At 42.9% G+C, this 20,731-nt stretch overlaps 1 protein-coding gene across 2 annotated transcripts in view; it reads right to left on the reverse strand.

Annotated features, from left to right (window-relative positions):
• FBXO9 (F-box protein 9) overlaps positions 1–20,731 on the reverse strand; it is a 73,077-nt gene that overhangs the window by 2,997 nt on the left and 49,349 nt on the right. For both annotated transcript variants that reach the window (XM_068281371.1, XM_068281370.1), the window contains exons 8-12: positions 16,177–16,295; positions 15,997–16,087; positions 13,659–13,754; positions 4,494–4,587; positions 1,937–2,088 (exon numbers count right to left, since the gene is read on the reverse strand). In XM_068281371.1, the coding sequence (XP_068137472.1) occupies positions 1,937–2,088; positions 4,494–4,587; positions 13,659–13,754; positions 15,997–16,087; positions 16,177–16,295 (552 nt within the window). The remainder of the gene's footprint in view (positions 1–1,936; positions 2,089–4,493; positions 4,588–13,658; positions 13,755–15,996; positions 16,088–16,176; positions 16,296–20,731) is intronic.

Genomic DNA, 20,731 nt, shown 5'->3' on the forward strand with positions numbered 1-20,731 from the left:
CCCTTAGCGCACCTAGGCTGCAAAAAAAGTGTCACACATGTGGTATTGCCGTACTCAGGAGAAGTAGTATAATGTGTTTTGGGGTGTATTTTTACACATACCCATGCTGAGTGGGAGAAATCTCTCTGTAAGTGGACAATTGTGTGTAAAAAAAAAAAAATCAAACAAGTGTCATTTACAGAGATATTTCTCCCACTCAGCATGGGTATGTGTAAAAATACACCCCAAAACACATTATACTACTCCTGAGTACGGCGGTACCACATGTGTGGCACTTTTTTACACCCTAAGTGCACTAAGGGGCCCAAAGTCCAATGAGTACCTTTAGGATTTCACAGTCATTTTTGTTTCAAGACTACTCCTCACGGTTTAGGGCCCCTAAAATGCCAGGGCAGTGTAGGAACCCCACAAATGACCCCATTCTAGAAAGAAGACACCCAAAGGTATTCCGTTAAGAGTATGGTGAGTTCATAGAAGATTTTATTTTTTGTCACAAGTTAGCGGAAAATGACACTTTGTGAAAAAAAACAATTAAAATCAATTTCCGCTAACTTGTGACAAAAAATAAAATCTTCTATGAACTCACCATAGTCCTAACAGAATACCTTGGGGTGTCTTCTTTCTAAAATGGGGTCATTAGTGGGGTTCCTATACTGCCCTGGCATTTTAGGGGCCCTAAACCGTGAGGAGTAGTCTTGAAACAAAAATGACTGTGAAATCCTAAAGGTACTCATTGGACTTTGGGCCCCTTAGCGCAGTTAGGGTGCAAAAAAGTGCCACACATGTGGTATCGCCGTACTCAGGAGAAGTAGTATAATGTGTTTTGGGGTGTATTTTTACACATACCCATGCTGAGTGGGAGAAATATCTCTGTAAATGGACAATTGTGTGTAAAAAAAAATTCAAAAATTGTCATTTACAGAGGTATTTCTCCCACCCAGCATGGGTATGTGTAAAAATACACCCCAAAACACATTATACTACTTCTCCTGCGTACGGCAATACCACATGTGTGGCACGTTTTTGCAGCCTAACTGCGCTAAGGGGCCCAAAGTCCAATGAGCTCCTTTAGGCTTTACAGGGGTGCTTACAATTAGGCACCCCCAAAATGCAAGGACAGTAAACACACCCCACAAATTACCCCATTTTGGAAAGTAGACACTTCAAGGTATTCAGAGAGGAGCATAGTGAGTCCGTGGCAGATTTAATTTTTTTTTGTCGCAAGTTAGCAGAAATGGAAACTTTTTTTTTTTCTTTTTTGTCACAAAGTGTCATTTTCCGCTAACTTGTGACAAAAAAATAAAATCTTCTATGAACTCACCATGCCTCTCAGTGAATACTTTGGGATGTCTTCTTTCCAAAATGGGGTCATTTGGGGGGTATTTATACTATCCTGGAATTCTTGCCCCTCATGAAACATGACAGGTGGTCAGAAAAGTCATAGATGCTTCAAAATGGGAAAATTCACTTTTTGCACCATAGTTTGTAAACGCTAGAACTTTTACCCAAACCAATCAATATAGGCTGAATGGGTTTTTTTTTTTTATTAAAAACATGTTTGTCCACATTTTTCGTGCTGCATGTATACAGAAATTTTACTTTATTTGAAAAATGTCAGCACAGAAAGTTAAAAAAATCATTTTTTTGACAAAATTCATGTCTTTTTTGATGAATATAATAAAAAGTAAAAATCGCAGCAGCAATCAAATAGCACCAAAAGAGAGCTGTATTAGTGACAAGAAAAGGACGCAAAATTCATTTAGGTGGTAGGTTGTATGAGCGAGCAATAAACCGTGAAAGCTGCAGTGGTCTGAATGGAAAAAAAGGGTCTGGCCCTTAAGGGGGGTAAAACCCACGGTCCTCAAGTGGTTAAAAACAAAAGCTCATTTACAGTAAATTTTTGGAGGGTATACAACAATCATTTTCTCATACTCACCTGTAAGTAATATGACAAGAATGATGAATCCAAACCAGTTTATTGAATTTGTGGCGACCACTAGCGCACAGCTGAAGCCCCACATGAAAGCTGTGGTCAGTTTCCTGCACTGGCGCACGGCGGAAATAACGATACTTTTGGTACTCTGATTTCTGTACATAAAGAAAAATATTTAGTGTTCAGTTACAAAACAGGAACTGATAATCATGTTTTAAATAGAGCTGCTCAAGACAATTATTAAATTAAAGCTATTGTAGACATAGGGGTTATTTCACTAAAGAAAACCGCTCCAGTAACCTTCAGTTACTCGCACTATTTCCACAGTGTGCTTTAAATGTAATGGGTTGCACACTACGTGCGCTATTGGACAAGTAATCACAGGAGCGCACGCTATGCTACGGTTAGTGCAGCATAGCGAGCGCTAGTAACTTAAAGAGGAACTCCAGTGAACATAATGTAATAAAAAAAAAAAAGTGCTACATTTTTACAATAATTATGTATAAATGATTTAGCCAGTGTTTGTCCATTGTAAAATATTTTAAATCCCTGATTTACATTCTGACATTTATCAAATGGTGACATTTTTACTGCTGGCAGGTGATGTAGCTGCTGCTTGCTTTTTTGCAGTTGGAAACCGCTGTAAATAGCTGTTTCGCACCATGCAACAAGGTTCACAGACAGGAAACTGCCAGGAGTACCATGGTCCTCAGAGTTTCTTGTGGGAGGGGTTTTACCACAATATCAGCCATACAGCGCCCCCTGATGGTCTGTTTGTGAAAAGGAACAGTTTTCTAATGTAAAAGGGGGTATCAGCTACTGATTGGGATGAAGTTCAATTCTTGGTCACGGTTTCTCTTTAAGCCTCCTTCCTGCAAATAAGGAGCGCTCCTCTCCTCCCGCCCTAAACCCCTTCAGGTCCATTCGGATCCCTGCACTCTGATTGGTCCAATAGGAGCGCTTCTTATTTGCAGGAAGGAGGCTTACGTTACTAGCACGGTACGCAGCCAATAGCGCAAGTAGCATGCAGCCAATTACATTAAAAGCACGCTGTGGAAATATCGCAAGTAGCAGGAGGTTACTGGCGCTATGTTCTCTTAGTAATAAACTCCATAATTTGGCATCGGCATTTCTTCCCCATGCTCCAGGTTTTAAAATCATACAGTCAGCCTGCAAGCGTGCTGACCTGACTATGAAAAATGTACTACATGGGCACAAATAAGCTGGATAAAGGCTTGTCTAAGCTTGATACAAACGACTTTTATTGCTGCTACTATATGGCATTAACTGTGACCATATATCCATGTTTAGCTGTGAAGAGGGATACTTCTTGACCTTAATGCTTGTGAAATAGAGTATGACTTTAAAAGGGAACCTGAACTAAGAAGGAGGCTGCCATTAATTTCCTGTTAAACAATACCAGTTGAATGTCATCCTCACACACCTGAAACAAGCATGCAGTCGATTTTGGCATTTTTGTCAAAAACACCTGATCTGCAAACATGTTCAGGGTCTACGGCGACAAGTATTAAAGGCAGAGGATCAGGAGGACTGCCAGGCAACTGGTATGGTTTAAAATTGAATAAATATGTCAGTCTCCATATCCTTCTCACTTCAGGTTGCCTTTAAGTGTAAATGAGGCCTCTTTTACATGAAAGACTGAGCTACACACTTGTCAGGCAGCCCAGCCTCCTATCTGCCAGCCACCAAGCACCTTTCCGAATGCAATCTAACGCAGCATCTGTTAGTCCACATGTCAGGGCTTGACACACGGTTTTTCTAACAGCAAAAAAACCGTAGCACGTCGCGTCTGACTGTGTGATAAACATCTCTGGGCTGCATGTGCCCAGCACTAACTAGTACATGGCTGATGCACTAGAGCAGCTAACAGACAGTGGATTCACCGCCCTCAGCCTCCCATGTGAAAGAGGCCTAAAGAAAGTTGCTTACTAAAGCCCCATCTACACGATACGATTCTTTGTGCCATTCGATTACGACTATTTACAATGCAATTCAATCAGACATGTCCAATCGGGATTCAATTGAATTTGTTAAATCGAATCCCGATCGGACATGTCGGATTTAATCAGATCGTAAATAGAATCGTAATCGAACCGCACAAAGAATCGTATTGTGTAGATTGGGCTTAAAATCATCCAAAACTATTAATTGGACACAGAACTTCTCTGATCGGGGGTGGGGCAGGAATGTAATCAATGGCCCATAGGGTTGCTCTGCATCAAACAATGTGGTTGCGATTCATTTTTAATGGTTTTCCTGCTGAAATTTATTAAAATGGATGTGCTTGGTGTGGTAGGAATCAATCCCTCTCTGATTAGAGACTTATTAGTTTTCCCACATTGGGTGGCAATCCATGGGTGTATGGCTAACTTTAATAATGCCTGCTAAGATGAAGATCTGTTTATGAAAACAAGGCTGAGGTTTCTGTTAAACATTATATTGTATTGCGTATCCCCTTGGTAGCTTCTCATTAACATCTTCATTTTATGTTCCCATCACTGCATTGTTTTGTACAGGAAATCCTCTAGGTGGGACTTACCTCTTCCTTCTTGGTGGTTATCACTGCAAAAACTTTGGTTTGGTTATCTGTATCTTGAGTCAGACGATAATGACCAAGCAGCAATGCTTCAATCCTGAGGAATATAGAAAACAGACAGAAAATAAAAGGGACTGTGTAGCTGACCAGGAGGATATAATGCAGAGATGTGAAATGCACTCATCCCATCATGGACCACCTGATATTTTCACCTTTAGTGGTTTGTGACCTTTATAGGAACTATGTATACATTTTGGGTAAAAAGTGTTGCAGAAGGGTTTAATGCCAGTCCACCACCTATAGTTAATCAATTGAACACAGAAGAGTTGTGGCCATGCTTTCCCCTCGGCGAATTTTAACCATGTCAGTACCTGTGTGCTTTTAGGGCCGTTTCCACTACAGCGAATCTGCATGCGTTTTATGCATGCAGATTCGCATACCTAATAATAAATGTAAGGGCACACAGGCACTGATATAGTTAAATTCGCATCCTTATACAGGAACGCGAAAACGCATGCGAAATCGCATGAAAATTTCCATACAAATTTGCATGCGCATGTGAATTCGTTTATGCGTTTTCCACATAGAAATTGCACTGTACTAGTCGAAACGGCCCTTATATTGATTTTATACGAAAACGTACGCGAATTTGCATGGAAAATTCGCATGGCGAAAACGCATGCGAATTTCCTATTAATTACATTGCATGCACAAGGCAGTGTGCGAAATCTGATGGCTCTGCTGTGCAGATTTTTCCTGTACAGAAAAACACTCTGTTGTTCTGACAAGTGGAAACAGGCTAATTAACTTGTATTGGTTATGCGAATCTGTGTGCAGGAAACGCATGCAGATTCGCGATAATGGAAATGGGCCCTAAAGAGAGCCAAAGGTGGGTTTCTGCAATTCATATAGGACAAAGAGGCACATTTTGTATACTATCACCAGCCTCTGTGTCCTTATACATTGCCCCCCCCCCCCCGTGCTCTGCTGTCCCCCATTATAAAAACCGTCACGCTAGCGACATACAGATTGTCGCTGGCTGGCTGTTTACTCTCCGCGGCTCCCCCGCCACCTGTATATCGCGGCTCCCCGCATTGTCCATACCCGACTTGAGTTTGTTAGGGGAAATGCAAAATCGCATGCAGATGCAAATTTGTGCATGTTTTCGCATATGTTAGTAATTATGCGAATTTAACCATGTCAGTGCCTGTGTGCTTTTAGGGCCGTTTCCACTACAGCGAATCTGCATGCGTTTTATGTATGCAGATTCGCATACCTAATAATAAATGTAAGGGCACACAGGCACTGATATAGTTAAATTCGCATCCTTATACAGGAACGCGAAAACGCATGCGAATTCGCATTAAAATTTCCATACAAATTTGCATGCGCATGTGAATTCGTTTATGCGTTTTCCGCATAGAAATCGCACTGCACTAGTCCAAAAAGGCCCTTACATTGAATTTATGCGAAAACTTACGCAAATTTGCATGGAAAATTCGCATAGCGAAAACGCATGTTCATTTCCTATTAATTCTGGTGGTTCTGCTGTGCAGATTTTTGTTGTAGAGAAAAACGCCCTGTTGTCCTGACAAGTGGAAACAGGCTAATTAACTTGTATTGGTTATGCGAATCTGTAGGCAGAAAACGCATGCAGATTCGCGGTAATGGAAACAGGCCCTAAAGAGAGCCAAAGGTGGGTTTCTGCAATTCATATAGGACAAAGAGGCACATTCTGCATACTATCACCAGCCTCTGTGACCTTATAGTGTGCCCCCAGCCGCCCCCCCCCCCCCCCATGCTCTGCTGCCCCCCTTATTAAAACCGTCACGCTAGCGACACACAGATTATCGCTAGATGGCTGTTTACATTAATGCTGCCGCTCTCTGCGGCTCCCCGCCGCCTGTATATCACGGCTCCCCGCCTTGTCCATTGTCCATACCTGACTTGAGTCTAAGCACAGATGCACGATGAGGGAGCAGGAGGACTTCAGGGGCATGGAAGAAGCCCCAGGTAAGTAAACTGACTTTTTATTTTTTTACTTTAATGCAGATCCGAGATAAAAAAGTAACTATAACAAGTAACTTGTCTATAGATCTTTAGATATCTAAAGTTTAGATAGTTTACACAGCAAATCTAGCTGCAAACAGCTTCAAAAGTTTATGCTTATTTATTGCTGTGATACAATGAGGGCAGCCATGTTCTGTGATGGGCAAGCTGATCTGTATCTCAAGCCCTCAGCCTGTGAAAACTTCATTCCCCTCTCCTCCTGCCTCTGAAATCTCTGACTAGTAACCTCCTCCTCCTCCTGCCCAGACTGAGTTCCCATAAGCCCTTGCTACCTGGGACTGAATGCCAAGGCTCTCTGAAAAGCTGTGGGCGAGGCTAGTTTAGTTTATAGGGAATAAGAGTATTAAAACAAAACAAAAAAGTATTTGGCTTGAGGAATGCCCTATAAACTATATGAAAGGAACACAATTATGCAATGAGTAAAAGTTTACCTCGAATCCGCTTTTAAGTTCACTTTAACAGTCAACCCATCCCCAAACAGGCCACTGATTAATAAAGCAAGTAAACTACAGGCCCAAAGATGTGACAAACCAGCCAGGGGGCTGCCGATTACAAATGACTGAGATGCAATCCCTCGGGCAACAGTTCAAGGCTGAGTGCTGTACAGAAGCATTGCTAGCCTAGGGGCTAGTGGCATCTGTGGCTTGGGGCATCTGTGAACTTGACTGAGTTTCTTCCAGCGGTCACAGTAAAGGAGAGAACAGTGTGCTTGGAGGTTAGTCGGTCATCGCAGACCTGAATCCAGTATGTGTACCTAGCTGAAGACGCACGGGACATGGGAGCATCTGCAGTTGCTTCGGTGGATGATCCAATTAAGCTGTTTACTATACAACTGAAGCTGTTAATTGCTGCTCCACAGACTTATTGTAGTTGGCTACCTGTATGTGCTGTAAAGATGTTCATAAGACGGCTCTGGCAATACTTTAAATCTTCAAGCTAATGCACATTGTAAAATCCTCTGGTTGCAAAGAATTTATTATTTAAGTGGGATTACAGTCACTACTGGCCTGATAAAAAAAAAAAACGTTTAAAGGTGCGTACACGCACTACATCCGGCAGCGACGGGTCCGTCAGACCCTCCCTCTGGGCGGACGTTCAGCCGACAGTAGTGCGTGTGTACGCGCTGTCGGCGGACTGATAAGGCGGTTTCTGAACGATCCGCTGAGAAGTAAATAATCAATGGCTTCAACAAAAGAAAATACGCCTTCTACAGTGGCCCAGTCAGAGTCCTGACCTCAACCTGATTGAGATGCTTTGTTGGCATGACCTCAAGAGGAATGGTCAGGAATTACTCCTGACAGTTGTGCACGTCTGATCTGCAACTACAGGAAACATTTGGTTTTGCTGCCAAAGGAGGTTCAACCAGTTATTAAATCCAAGGGTTCACATACCATTTCCACCTGCACTGTGAAGGTTTACATGGTGTGTTGAATAAAAACATGGAAACAATTATTCGTGTGGTATTAGTTTAAAGCAGACTGTAATGGTCTATGGTTGTGATCACATTTTATGATCAATTTGTGCAGAAATCCATATAATTCCAAAGGGTTCACATACTTTTTCTTGCGACTGTATAAAGCTTCTTTGTGTGCATAAACATTTTAAATCCTACAGATTTTCACAATAGTGGTCCTAAGCAAAACACATTAAAATTGTTACCTGAAAAGATCAGAGAACACTTCAGGCAGCAGTTTTAGGAGCTAACTCTCTCCACTTCCATATCTTATTTACAAATCACATACATGGTAGTGTTGTACAATACACACTAGTGGGTGAAGCACAAAAACAATAACACGGGAGGGTTAGAAGAACCTAGAGCACACTATATTATGATTATTTTTTATTAAAACGCTTAGTAACACGTATATATATCTCTCTCTCTCTCTCTCTCTCTCTCTCTCTCTCTCTCTCTATCTATCTTTTTTCCCCAGCAGATAATGATCAGTAGCCCTAGTATATGAACTAATGACCATAACCTCCTGATATACATAATATAACGTATTTAAAACAACATCTTCCAAGTACTGATGGCTATAATGTTCTAAATGTTATATTGGACAATACAATATTATTGTTAGCAACCTGACATTCTAAATGTATGCTCATCACTGATGTAAATGTATGTACATCACTAGTACTGGTATATTGAGGAGTCTTGTTTTCTGCTGATGTAGGCACTTTCATTGACCTGAGGAAGCGGGCTTAGACCCGCAAAACACGTTGCCTGTGCTACAAGTAAATCTTGTTCTTACAAAGATTTGTCGTCATTAAGGTAAGCCACATCTATCTTTTCTTACTTTTAACCACTTGAGGACCACAGTCTTTTCGCCCCTTAAGGACCAGAGCCTTTCTTTCTCCATTCCGACCACTGCAGCTTTCACGGTTTATTGCTCGGTTATACAACCTACCACCTAAATGAATTTTACCTCCTTTTCTTGTTACTAATACAGCTTTCTTTTGGTGCTATTTGATTGCTGCTGCGAAATTTTAGTTTATATTATATTCATCAAAAAAGACATGAATTTTGTCAAAAAAATTGATTTTTTTTTTTTTACTTTCTGTGCTGACATTTTTCAAATAAAGTAAAATTTCTGTGTACATTTTTGTCCAAATTTATTGTGCTACATGTCTTTGATAAAAAAAATATCCATTCAGTGTATATTTATTGGTTTGGGTAAAAGTTATAGCGTTTACATACTATGGTGCCAAAAGTGAATTTTCCCATTTTTAAGCATCTCTGACTTTTCTGACCACCTGTCATGTTTCATGAGGTGCTAAAATTCCAGGATAGTATAAATACCCCCCAAATGACCCCATTTTGGAAAGAAGACATCCCAAAGTATTCACTGAGAGGCATGGTGAGTTCATAGAAGATTTTATTTTTTGTCACAAGTTAGCGGAAAATGACACTTTGTGACCCCCAAAATTTTTTTTTTTTTTTTTTTATTTATTTATTTTTTTTACACACAATTGTCCATTTACAGAGATATTTCTCCCACTCAGCATGGGTATGTGTAAAAATACACCCCAAAACACATTATACTACTTCTCCTGAGTACGGCGATACCACATGTGTGGCACTTTTTTACACCCTAACTGCGCTAAGGGGCCCAAAGTCCAATGAGTACCTTTAGGATTTCACAGGTCATTTTGCGACATTTGGTTTCAAGACTACTCCTCACGGTTTAGGGCCCCTAAAATGCCAGGGCAGTGTAGGAATCCCACAAATGACCCCATTTTAGAAAGAAGACACCCCAAGGTATTCCGTTAGGAGTATGGTGAGTTCATAGAAGATTTTATTTTTTGTCACAAGTTAGTGGAAAATGACACTGTGAAAAAAACAAAAATCAATTTCCGCTAACTTTTGTTGTTTTTTTTTCACAAAGTGTCATTTTCCGCTAACTTGTGACAAAAAAAATCTTCTATGAACTCACCATACTCCTAACGGAATACCTTGGGGTGTCTTTCTAAAATGGGGTCATTTGTGGGGTTCCTATACTGCCCTGGCATTTAGGGGCCCTAAATCGTGAGGAGTAGTCTTGAAACCAAATGTCGCAAAATGACCTGTGAAATCCTAAAGGTACTCATTGGACTTTAGGCCCCTTAGCGCACTTGGGGTGCAAAAAAGTGCCACACATGTGGTACCGCTGTACTCAGGAGAAGTAGTATAATGTGTTTTGTGGTGTATTTTTACACATACCCATGCTGGGTGGGAGAAATATCTCTGTAAATGACAATTTTTTGATTTTTTTTTTTTACACACAATTCTCCATTTACAGAGAGATTTCTCCCACGTATGTGTAAAAATACACCCCAAAACACATTATACTACTTCTGAGTACGGCGATACCACGCGTGACACTTTTTTGCAGCCTAGGTGCGCAAAGGTGCCCAACGTCCTATTCACAGGTCATTTTGAGGCATTTGTTTTCTAGACTACTCCTCACGGTTTAGGGCCCCTAAAATGCCAGGGCAGTATAGGAACCCCACAAGTGACCCCATTTTAGAAAGAAGACACCCCAAGGTATTCCGTTAGGTGTATGGTGAGTTCATAGAAGATTTTATTTTTTGTCACAAGTTAGTGAAAAATGACACTTTGTGAAAAAAACTATAAAAATCAATTTCCGCTAACTTTTGACAAAAATTAAAATCATCTATGAACTCGTCATACTCCGAACAGAATACATTGGGGTGTCTTTTCTAAAAAGGGGTCACTTGTGGGGTTCCTATACTGCCCTTGCATTTTACGGGCCCAAAACCGTGAGTAGTCTGGAAACCAAATGTCTCAAAATGACTGTTCAGGGGTATAAGCCTCTGCAAATTTTGATAACAGGTGGTCTATGAGGGGGCGAATTTTGTGGAACCGGTCATAAGCAGGGTGGCCTCTTAGATGACAGGTTGTATTGGGCCTGATCTGATGGATAGGAGTGCTAGGGGGGGGTGACAGGAGGTGATTGATGGGTGTCTCAGGGGGTGGTTAGAGGGGAAAATAGATGCAATCAATGCACTGGGGAGGTGATCGGAAGGGGGTCTGAGGAGGATCTGAGGGTTTGGCCGAGTGATCAGGAGCCCACACTGGGAAAATTAGGGCCTGATCTGATGGGTAGGTGTGCTAGGGGGTGACAGGTGGTGATTGATGGGTGTCTCAAGGTGTGATTAGAGGGGAGAATAGATGCAAGCAAATGCACTGGCGAGGTGATCAGGGCTGGGGTCTGAGGGCGTTCTTAGGGTGTGGGCGGGTGATTGGGTGCCCTAGGGGCAGATAGGGGTCTAATCTGATGGGTAGCAGTGACAGGTGGTGACAGGGGGTGATTGATGGGTAAATTAGTGGGTGTTTAGAGGAGAGAACAGATGTAAACAATGCACTTGGGAGGTGATCTGATGGCGGGTCTGCGGGCGATCTGATGGTGTGGGTGATCAGATTGCCCGCAAGGGGCAGGTTAGGGGCTGATTGATGGGTGGCAGTGACAGGGGGTGATTGATGGGTAATTGACAGGTGATCAGTGGGTTAATACAGGGGGGATAGATGCATACAGTACACAAGGGGGGGGGGGGTCTGGGGAGAATCTGAGGGGTGGGGGGGGTGATCAGGAGTCCCCAGGGGGCAGTTTAGGGAATAAAAAAAAATAGCGTTGACAGATAGTGACAGGGAGTGATTGATGGGTGATTAGGGGGGTGATTGGGTGCAAACAGTGGTCTGGGGGGTGGGCAGGGGTCTGAGGGGTGCTGTGGGCGATCAGGGGGCAGATCAGTGTGTTTGGGTGCAGACTAGGGTGGCTGCAGCCTGCCCTGGTGGTCCCTCGGACTGGCAGGAGGCAGCCTGTATAATACGCTTTGTATACGGCGATCTGGAAGCTAGTAACCCGCCGGCGCTTCCGAACGGCCGGCGGGTTACTGCGCAAGGGGGGCGGAGCCTGTTGCTGGTGCCTGATCGCGTCACGCGATCGGCGCATAACCACGTCCGCCACCACCGATGGGCGTATTGCGGTTGTTTAGGCCCAGTCCTTGCCGCCGCCCATCGGCTGTGGGCTCTCGGCAAGTGGTTAAACGCTTTTATAAACCACCAGGGCGCCTCTTTACAATCATTTAGTGCATCCTATACTCCCACATGTCACTCGTTTGAGGGGTGGAGACAGACCACACGTGGTTCACACCACGGTGGGCATCTGTCCCCTTTCTTTTTCCCAAGGAGAGCGACCGCTTACAGGTCCCCAGTCACCTCCCCGAGTGGAGTCGGGTTTATTGTCTCCACCTGCCTCCTGCGGTCGGTTGCCCCTCTGCAACCCACCTTTGTGAGTAGACTTACTTTCTACATTCACCTAATTATCTTGACGTACTGTACCATTGGGCTCCCGTTTTTGTTCCGTGTCTTTTCCTAGAAGGTGTTCTGACACCCACTACTCTCAATCAAGTTTACATTGTAAAAGTACTGTGAATATACAGAAGTACTCAATACAAAATGGAAAAGGAAGTTAAATAGTAATAAAGAGTTAGAGCAGTGCTCAGGATGAATAGGTGATTTTGAAGAGGTGAGTCTTGAGAGCCTGCCTGAATATACTACGGCTAGAATGTGGGAGTCCTGGAGCAATGAATGGCAATAGGTTATGAATGAGGACATTAGTGGGTCACTGGAGAAGCCGCTGGGATGTAATTCTGCATGAATTTAGAGAACCATATAGACAGAGGCTTGAGGAAATGTACAGGCAAACTATAGTAGCTTTAGGGCCGGTTCACACAGGCAATTGGGGGTCGTCTTCTGCCGGCCGAGACGCTAATCGGTTAACGCTGCCCATTCAAGTGAATGGCAGCACTTATTCTGTACTTTTACCGTAGTGTGTGCGAATGCTGCATTCCGCTCCCAATTTTTCTTGGCGTTTCAGCAGACCCAGGAAGCAACATGCAGCTTCCAGGGTCGCTTAAATTGAACCTAAACTGAGAAGGATATGGATTTTTCCTATTAAATAATACCGGTTGCCTGACTCTCCTGCTGATCTTGTGTCTCTAATACTTTCAGCCACAGCCCCTCAACAAGCATGCAGATCAGGTACTCTGACTGAAGTCAGACTGGATTAGCTGCATGCTTGTTTCAGGTGCGATTTAGCCACTACTGCAGCCAAAGAGATCATCAGGACTGACAGGCAACAACATACATATCCCTCTCAGTTTAGGTGCACTTTAACTGCCGCTTCTCTGTGAAAAACACTGATCGCCACCGAAAGCCATCAAATGCTTTTCTGCAAAAGCATTTGACTGAGACGCTGCGTAACACCCGGCAGTCGCCCGTGTGAACCGGCCCTTACTTTGTTTCTGAGGTCAGCTGAAAGCCAATGCAGACATTGACAGAGGGAAGCAGCAGAGGCGTAATAGTGGGAAGGGCTTCATAGTCTATCTGTGGCATTCATAATGAACTGCAGAAGTGAGTCTCTTGCCCAGTCCTAAAGTGGCCAAACATTACCAATCACTAATCCTGGATCACAAGGAAATCATTCAGTTACATTTCCATGGTCTGCAACCTTTCTCCAAAACCAACTGCACTTCCTCCTAGTGTGAACTCAAAACAACATTTACAAAGCATATTGTCGGAAATATTAAAAATACCTTGCATTTTTTGTCCGTAACCGAGGTACAATTGTTTGAGGTTCCTCCGGAGTAGTTAGCATAACGATGTGACCATCAGGAAAGAATCTCATATACCTGTGGTATAAAAAATACAGCATCAAACTAGATAACACAGACCAATATTACAAACCTTTTGCGCCACATTGATAGGATTACTATTGATGCTCCTGTGTATAACAACACATGGAGAAGCAGCTAATACATGCAAAAAGCCTGTGCAAGGCTCGAATTGCTATAATAACCTCCTCCTATAGTACATGATATTACCAGAAAATCTTACAATTCCAATCACCTGATCAAAACTGATCACATGCTACTTCTGGAATTCTCGTTCTGAAGTACTGGCAATTGCTACAATTAAGGCAATTATAACCAGCATTATAGAATTCTTACAAAAAAAATAAATAAAAAAAATAAAAAAATAAACTGAAGTGAGAGGGATATGGAGGCTGCCATATACATTTCCTTTTAAGCAACACTAGTTACCTGGCTGTCCTGCTGATCCTTTGCCTTTAATACCTTTAGCCATACACCCTAAACAAGCATATGCAGATCAGGCGTTTGACATTATTGTCTAAACTGACAAGATTAGCTGCATGCTTGTTTCTGGTGTCAGGCCTCTTTTCCACAGACTGTTGAACTGTGTGCTCAGCAAGCAGTTGCCAGGCAGCAGCAAGCGGTTGTGAGTTTAAGAGGCATTTCACTGCCTATCAACTGTCCATGGAAAAGATGCCTTAAAAGGCATGCTGCTGCCCACAACTGCTTGCTGCCACCTGGTAACTGCTTGCTGAGCACACAGCTCAACTGCCCGTTGAAATGAGCCCTTAGTCAGACATTACTGCAGACAAATAGATCAGCAGGGTTGCCAGGCAACTGGTATTGTTTAAAAAGAAATAAATATGGCAGCCTCCTTATTCTTCTCCCTACAGTTGGCCTTTAAATAATTCCAGTTGCCTGGCAGCCCTGGCATCAGTAGTGTCAATCATATACCTAAAATAAGCATGCAGCCAATCTTGGCAGAAACATCTGATCTGTATGCTTGTTCAACGTATTAGAGGCAAAGGATCAGCAGGACAGCCAGGCAACTAGTACTGTTTAAAATTAAAAATGTCAGTTTTTCATACCCCTCTCACTTCAAGTGCCCATTAACAATTATACTTAAATGATTCATAAACAGTTAAAAGGAATCGCCACTCAAAATGTGCTGTCACTGATATACTTGCCCGGGGCTTCCTCCAGCCCTGGCAGCCGACATGTCCCACGAAGCATCTCTGCTCGCAGCCACCGGCCCAAAGGCCGACGACCTCTACTGCGCCTACGCGTTAGTGCCGTGGTCAAGCAAGTCCACGTTGTTCGCAGAGTACTGTGCAGGCGCAGTAGTTCTGCGGACAACATGGACTTGATAGACAGCAATGCTTGCACAGGTGCAATAGCGGACGACCTGGAGGTCGGCCTCTGCATCGGCGGGGACCCTGGGCCGGCGACTGCAAGCAGAGATGCTGCGTGGGACATGTTGGCTACCAGGGGCTGGAGGAAGCCCCAGGCAAGTATATCAGTGGCAGCACATTTTGATTTATTTTTCCTTTAAAATCAAATATGAACATAACACCCACTATTTCAGACAACACAGAGCTCACCGTCAAGTTAAATATATGCAAAAAAGATGGGGTGCCTACTTGGCTGCTCTAAGTACCATTTTATTCCATGTTAAAGCTTTTATTTAAAGGGAAGGTCCGAGTAAAAAAAAAAAAAAAAAAAAAAAAAAAAAAATCTACTTACCTGGCATCCTCTGGAGCAGATTTGTCACTTGCCGCAGCTCCGCTCCCAGCCAGTGGCCCAGAGTCCCCTCTGTTGCAGATTGCCAGGTCGGCATCTTCGCAAGTGGTTTGGAGTGTTTTGCGCAGGCGCAGTACTTCTGCCCCTGCGCACTGCGCTCCAGGCTACGAGAACGCAGTCACGAGTGGTGTGGCCCCACAGACGCAGCAGATGCCGGTCGGTATCTACAACGGAGGGGAACCCAGGCCACCGGCCGGGAGCGGGGCTGCAGCAAGGGACACATCGGCTCCAAAGGCTGGAGGAAGCCCCAGGTAAGTAGGTCTTGTTTTTTTTTCTTTTCAGCTTAGATCTTCCCTTAATAATAAAGAAAGACTGTAAGAATTCCCCATTGCAGGTTATTAGAGGCAAGAGACTCATTCCTTCCTAGTGTGCGATTTGGGAATAACCACACACAGGGCAGCAGTAGTATGCCTTCAATGCTGCAAATCACAATTTACATTTTTCAAAAGTCATAAACCTATGGAGAAAAGTGCTTACACACCTGTAATATTCCACTTGGTGCCATGCCCGGTAAAATCCATCCAGAGACTGCTCTCCCTGGCGTATATATGTAGTTTTACTTACATACACGCCTATAAAAAAAAAAACGTATGATGTACAGTCACTTGATAGAAAGATCAAAGTATTGTAAAATCACAATGTACAGTCAAATAAAACATACCATCAAATCGAACACGTGGCCTGTCAAGAAACATCTGCCTCCAAGTAGTATAAGGTACCAGCTTCACACAGTTCCTGCCCCAAACTTTTAAGCAAGCCAAGCGCCAGATTTCTGGATCCCTGAAATATCACAAATGCTTGTTAATTCTTCATGGCACTTTTGAAGACACACACACACACACACACCATCTACGGTATGCCATTTGTGGTGGTTGTTACAGGTCATGCTGGCATGAATCATGCAGTTGCTTAGCTAATCAAACACTCAGTTTTCACCTCCCTAGCAGTATGATTACTTCTGGATTTTAGGATATGAAAACTGTGCAATTTTTTAACAAGCTTTTAGATTCTAAAAGCATGAAGAAAAAACAAACATACCGTTTAGATCTGCGGCAGACGTGCATATAACTCACCTGCCCTGGATCCAGAGCTGCTATTCTCCCCCTCTGTCTACCGGGTGGCGCTCCATCCCTATAGTGAGATCGCCGTCTGTTGCCATGTGACAAATGGCGACCTCGCCAGAGAAACAGAGAGCCTCCGAGGACCGAAAGAAGAATAACTGCCAGCATCCGGATCCTGGGGAGGAGAGTTGCATATGCCCGTAGTGCACAGGCTCTGCATATACCTCCTGATGGCTACCCAAAGTCAAGCTCGGGGTTACCACTCTGAGCTGCGGATTTCCGGGCCGAGCCTGACTCAGGATTACCGCTAAGGAGGTTACCTCGCCACGATTAACGTGTCGGATTTCAATTATATTCTCTTCCTTGATTGTTGTATAATGCAGTGGGGCTGTAAATTCAGGAGGGCCATCAAGGACTACAAAACACAAAAAGCACTTCCCTGTTTAGTCAAACTTTGAAACAACATGACAAAAATGTTAAAGTTACACTGAAGTGGAAAAAACAAAACACAAACTTATGATATAATGAATAGAATTGCGTAGTACAGATAATTAATAGAACATTAGTAGTTTCATATTTTTATTTTCATTTTTTTTTTCCCGAAAAGTTGTTTAGGTGATACTTTTAGACTGGTTTCACACTGCAAACCAGTGTTAGCGGTGTAGCCCAGGTGGTAACCGCCAAACAGGAAGTGACGTCGCTTGCGCTCACTTCTCATTTCAGAAATACGGAAGTGCATTGTAAAAATACGCTTCTACGCCACTACCATTTTTTAAATCCCCGCACAGCCATACACTTACATGACTTCTGGTCCGCCACGTTGCAACGTACGTATGCGGTAAAACAGCAACCTCCTGTGCACTGCACCGCATGCTGTATGAGAGCACCCAGAGGCTTTCATTGGCATTGCAGTGAGGCGCTGTAAAATGACCCACCGCACCAGTGTGAATAGTCCCTTAATGACTAACTGTAAAAGATTTCTATGCAAGCTTTCTAAACTTTAAATTTCTTCTTCAGGCATGTTTCAGAACTGAATCAGAACCATACCTCTACACATACAATTATTTATCTCATAAGTTTATTTTCACTTCAGATTCCCTTTATGAGCTCCGCAGTAACTAGTAGGTGTATTATTTTAACCACTTACTGACAAGATGACGCATTAAAACGTCTTGTTAACGGCTGCAGGACGCTTTAATGCGTCACTTGCTCCCCTGCTGCTGTGCATGTGTGCGCGCCTCTCCCGCCACCGTAAATAGTTGCCTTGGGGACTTAGTAATATAATCTCATAAAATATAGATTAAAAAGCTATTACTTTACTACATAGGGGTGTGTAATTATGGAAAAAGAAAAATTACACCTACTGTATATTTCCAAATAATATATTGTCGCCATACATTGTCATAGTGACATAATTTAAACAGTCTAATAATTGGGACAAATGGGCAAATACAATTTGCGGGTTTTATCCACAGAATAATGTTTTATTGTAAAACTATAATGGCCAGACCCTGAGAATGATTTTTTTTTTTATTTTTCCCATTAAAATGCATTTAGAATAAAAATAATAATTCTTGGCAAAATGTACTACCCACAGAAAGCCTAATTGGTGGCAAAAAACAAAAACAAGGTATAGATCTTTTTTTGCGATTAGTAGCAATAAAGTTATTGGCGAATAAAAGGGAGGAGCACTGACAGGTGAAAATTGCTCTTGTCCGTTAGGGTAAAAACCCCTATGGGGTGAAGTGGTTAATGGGAGTAAAAAAAAAAAAAAAAAAAAAAAAAAAGTTGGGGGAGCGATCAGACCCCACCAACAGCTCTGGGGCGAAAAGGGGAAGGGGATCACTTGTGTGGCCCTGCAGCGGGGCCTTAAAACTACAGTGGCCTATGTAGTGAAAAATGGCCTAGTCTTTAGGGAAGGGGGGGGGGGTTTAACACTGCGGTCCTCAAGTGGTTAATTTAGAGAAGACTACTCTCCCAATCCTCGTGGCTTGTCCTGGCTTTGCGGACAAGGCTTGTTATCCACAATAAAGGAACCCCTAAGTTAAATTAATGGGTAACCTATTATCAGTGCAAATGTTCCCTTTCCCATGATTGTCACTAGTGCCGCTAATTAGCAAAAAATGCAGATCAAAATAAAAAAATGCAACCAGCATGGTTACCACCTTATAGATTGTCAAGCAGCAGTCACAACTTTCACTGTGGTTAGCACAATAGAAACAAAGTGAAGAACAGTGGTGTTTAACCACTTGAGGACCACAGTCTTTCTACCCCTTAAAGCGGAATATAACCCTGCATTTCAACTTTGCTCTAAAACATTATTTACAGTATATTATATGCAACCAGCATTTTTTTTTTTACTAGACCAGCATTGGAAGGGTTACACAGAGCTTTAGGGCTCGTTTCCACTGTTGCGGTGCGGAATCGCCTGGATTCCACCGCAGAAGAAATTGCATGCGGCTGCGTTTCCGCATGCGGATTTAGCTGCGATTTCGCATGGCAAGGAGCCAGGCGAATTTAACCATGTCACTGCCTGAGTAAAGCTCCATAGCAAACCATGCGAAATCGCACGCGAAATCGCGGGGAAATCCGCATGACCAAGCCGCATGCGATTTCCCTATTAAATGCATTAGCGGCGATTCACCCGCATTCCTCCCGCACGCGAAACCTGACGGCTCTGCCGTGCAGATTTCTGCCGCACCGAAAAACGCTCCCGCCGCCGCACAAGTGGAAACAGCCCCATCCACTTACATTGACTATGCGAATCCGCATGCGGATTCGCTATAGTGGAAACGAGCCCTTAAAGTTCCTGGAGAGAACTGCAGACTCATCGGAAGCTTATATAGATACATTTTGTTTACATAAATGTATCTAAGTGTGTTATGCGACTCACTCTCTCTGACTGAGAAGGAGCTGGAGGACAGCCAAAGAGTGTGTAACATTTATCAATTGTTACATTCTATTTCAGAATCATTTTTATTCGCCAGGCACGACAAGGTCATGCTCGGAATTGGGTTTGGCACAAACAATTTAACAGAGTAGAGGTAAAAAGGTATAGATAACAGAGTATAGAAACAGGGGCATAAAATGCAGAAGAGCATAAATACAGCAAGGCATAATTACAAGCAAACAAAATCAAAAAAGCAAGCAAAAAGGTGGGGGGTGGTGGGGGGGCGGCAAGGTGCAGTACAAAAATGCAGTGGTGGAGGGGATGGAATGACCTACAGGGAGTTCAGGAGGGTGACAGCTGAGGGAAAGAAAGAGTTCCTGTGCCTTGAGGTTTTGGTGGCGATGGACCGAAACCTCCGGCCTAACGGAAGTCTACAGAAGAACCGCTGGCCCGGGTGAGAGGGGTCGCCGGCAATCCTCAGTGCTCTTGAGCGTAGCCTGGAGTTGTGGAGGTGGACAAGCGAAGGGAGAGGTCTGCCGATGATTCTCTCTGCTGATCTAATGACCCTCTGAAGTTTGTATCTGTCCCTGGTGGTGGAGCCAGCGTACCAGACTAGGATGGAGGAGCAGAGGACGGACTCGATTTAGTTAAATGTATCTATCTGAACTTCTGCATATCTCTCCACGGAACTTTAAACCTCTGTGTTTAACCCTTCCAATGCTGGTCTAGTAAAAAAAAAAAAAAAATGCTGGTTGCATATAATATGCTGTAAATAATGTTTTAGAGCAAAGTTGAAATGCAGGGTTATATTCCGCTTTAAGGACCAGAGCCTTTTTTTCCATTCAGACCACTGCAGCTTTCACGGTTTATTGCTCGGTTATACAACCTACTATCTAAATGAATTTTCCCTCCTTTTTTTGTCACTAATACAGCTTTCTTTTGGTGCTATTTGATTGCTGCTGCAAGTTTTACTTATTATATTCATCAAAAAAGACATGAATTTTGTCAAAAAAAAGGATTTTTTTTACTTTGTGATAAAATTTGTCAAATAAAGTAAAATTTCTGTATACATTTTTGTCCAAATTTATTGTGCTACATGTCTGATAAAAAAAAAAATCCATTCAGTGTATATTTACTGGTTTGGGTAAAAAGTTATAGCGTTTACAAACTATGGTGCAAAAAGTGAATTTTCCCATTTTGAAGCATCTCCGACTTTTCTGACCACCTGTCATGTTTCATGAGGTGCTAAAATTCCAGGATAGTAT

This window comes from Hyperolius riggenbachi, chromosome 4, assembly GCF_040937935.1.
Source record: "Hyperolius riggenbachi isolate aHypRig1 chromosome 4, aHypRig1.pri, whole genome shotgun sequence".
NCBI lineage: Eukaryota > Metazoa > Chordata > Amphibia > Anura > Hyperoliidae > Hyperolius > Hyperolius riggenbachi.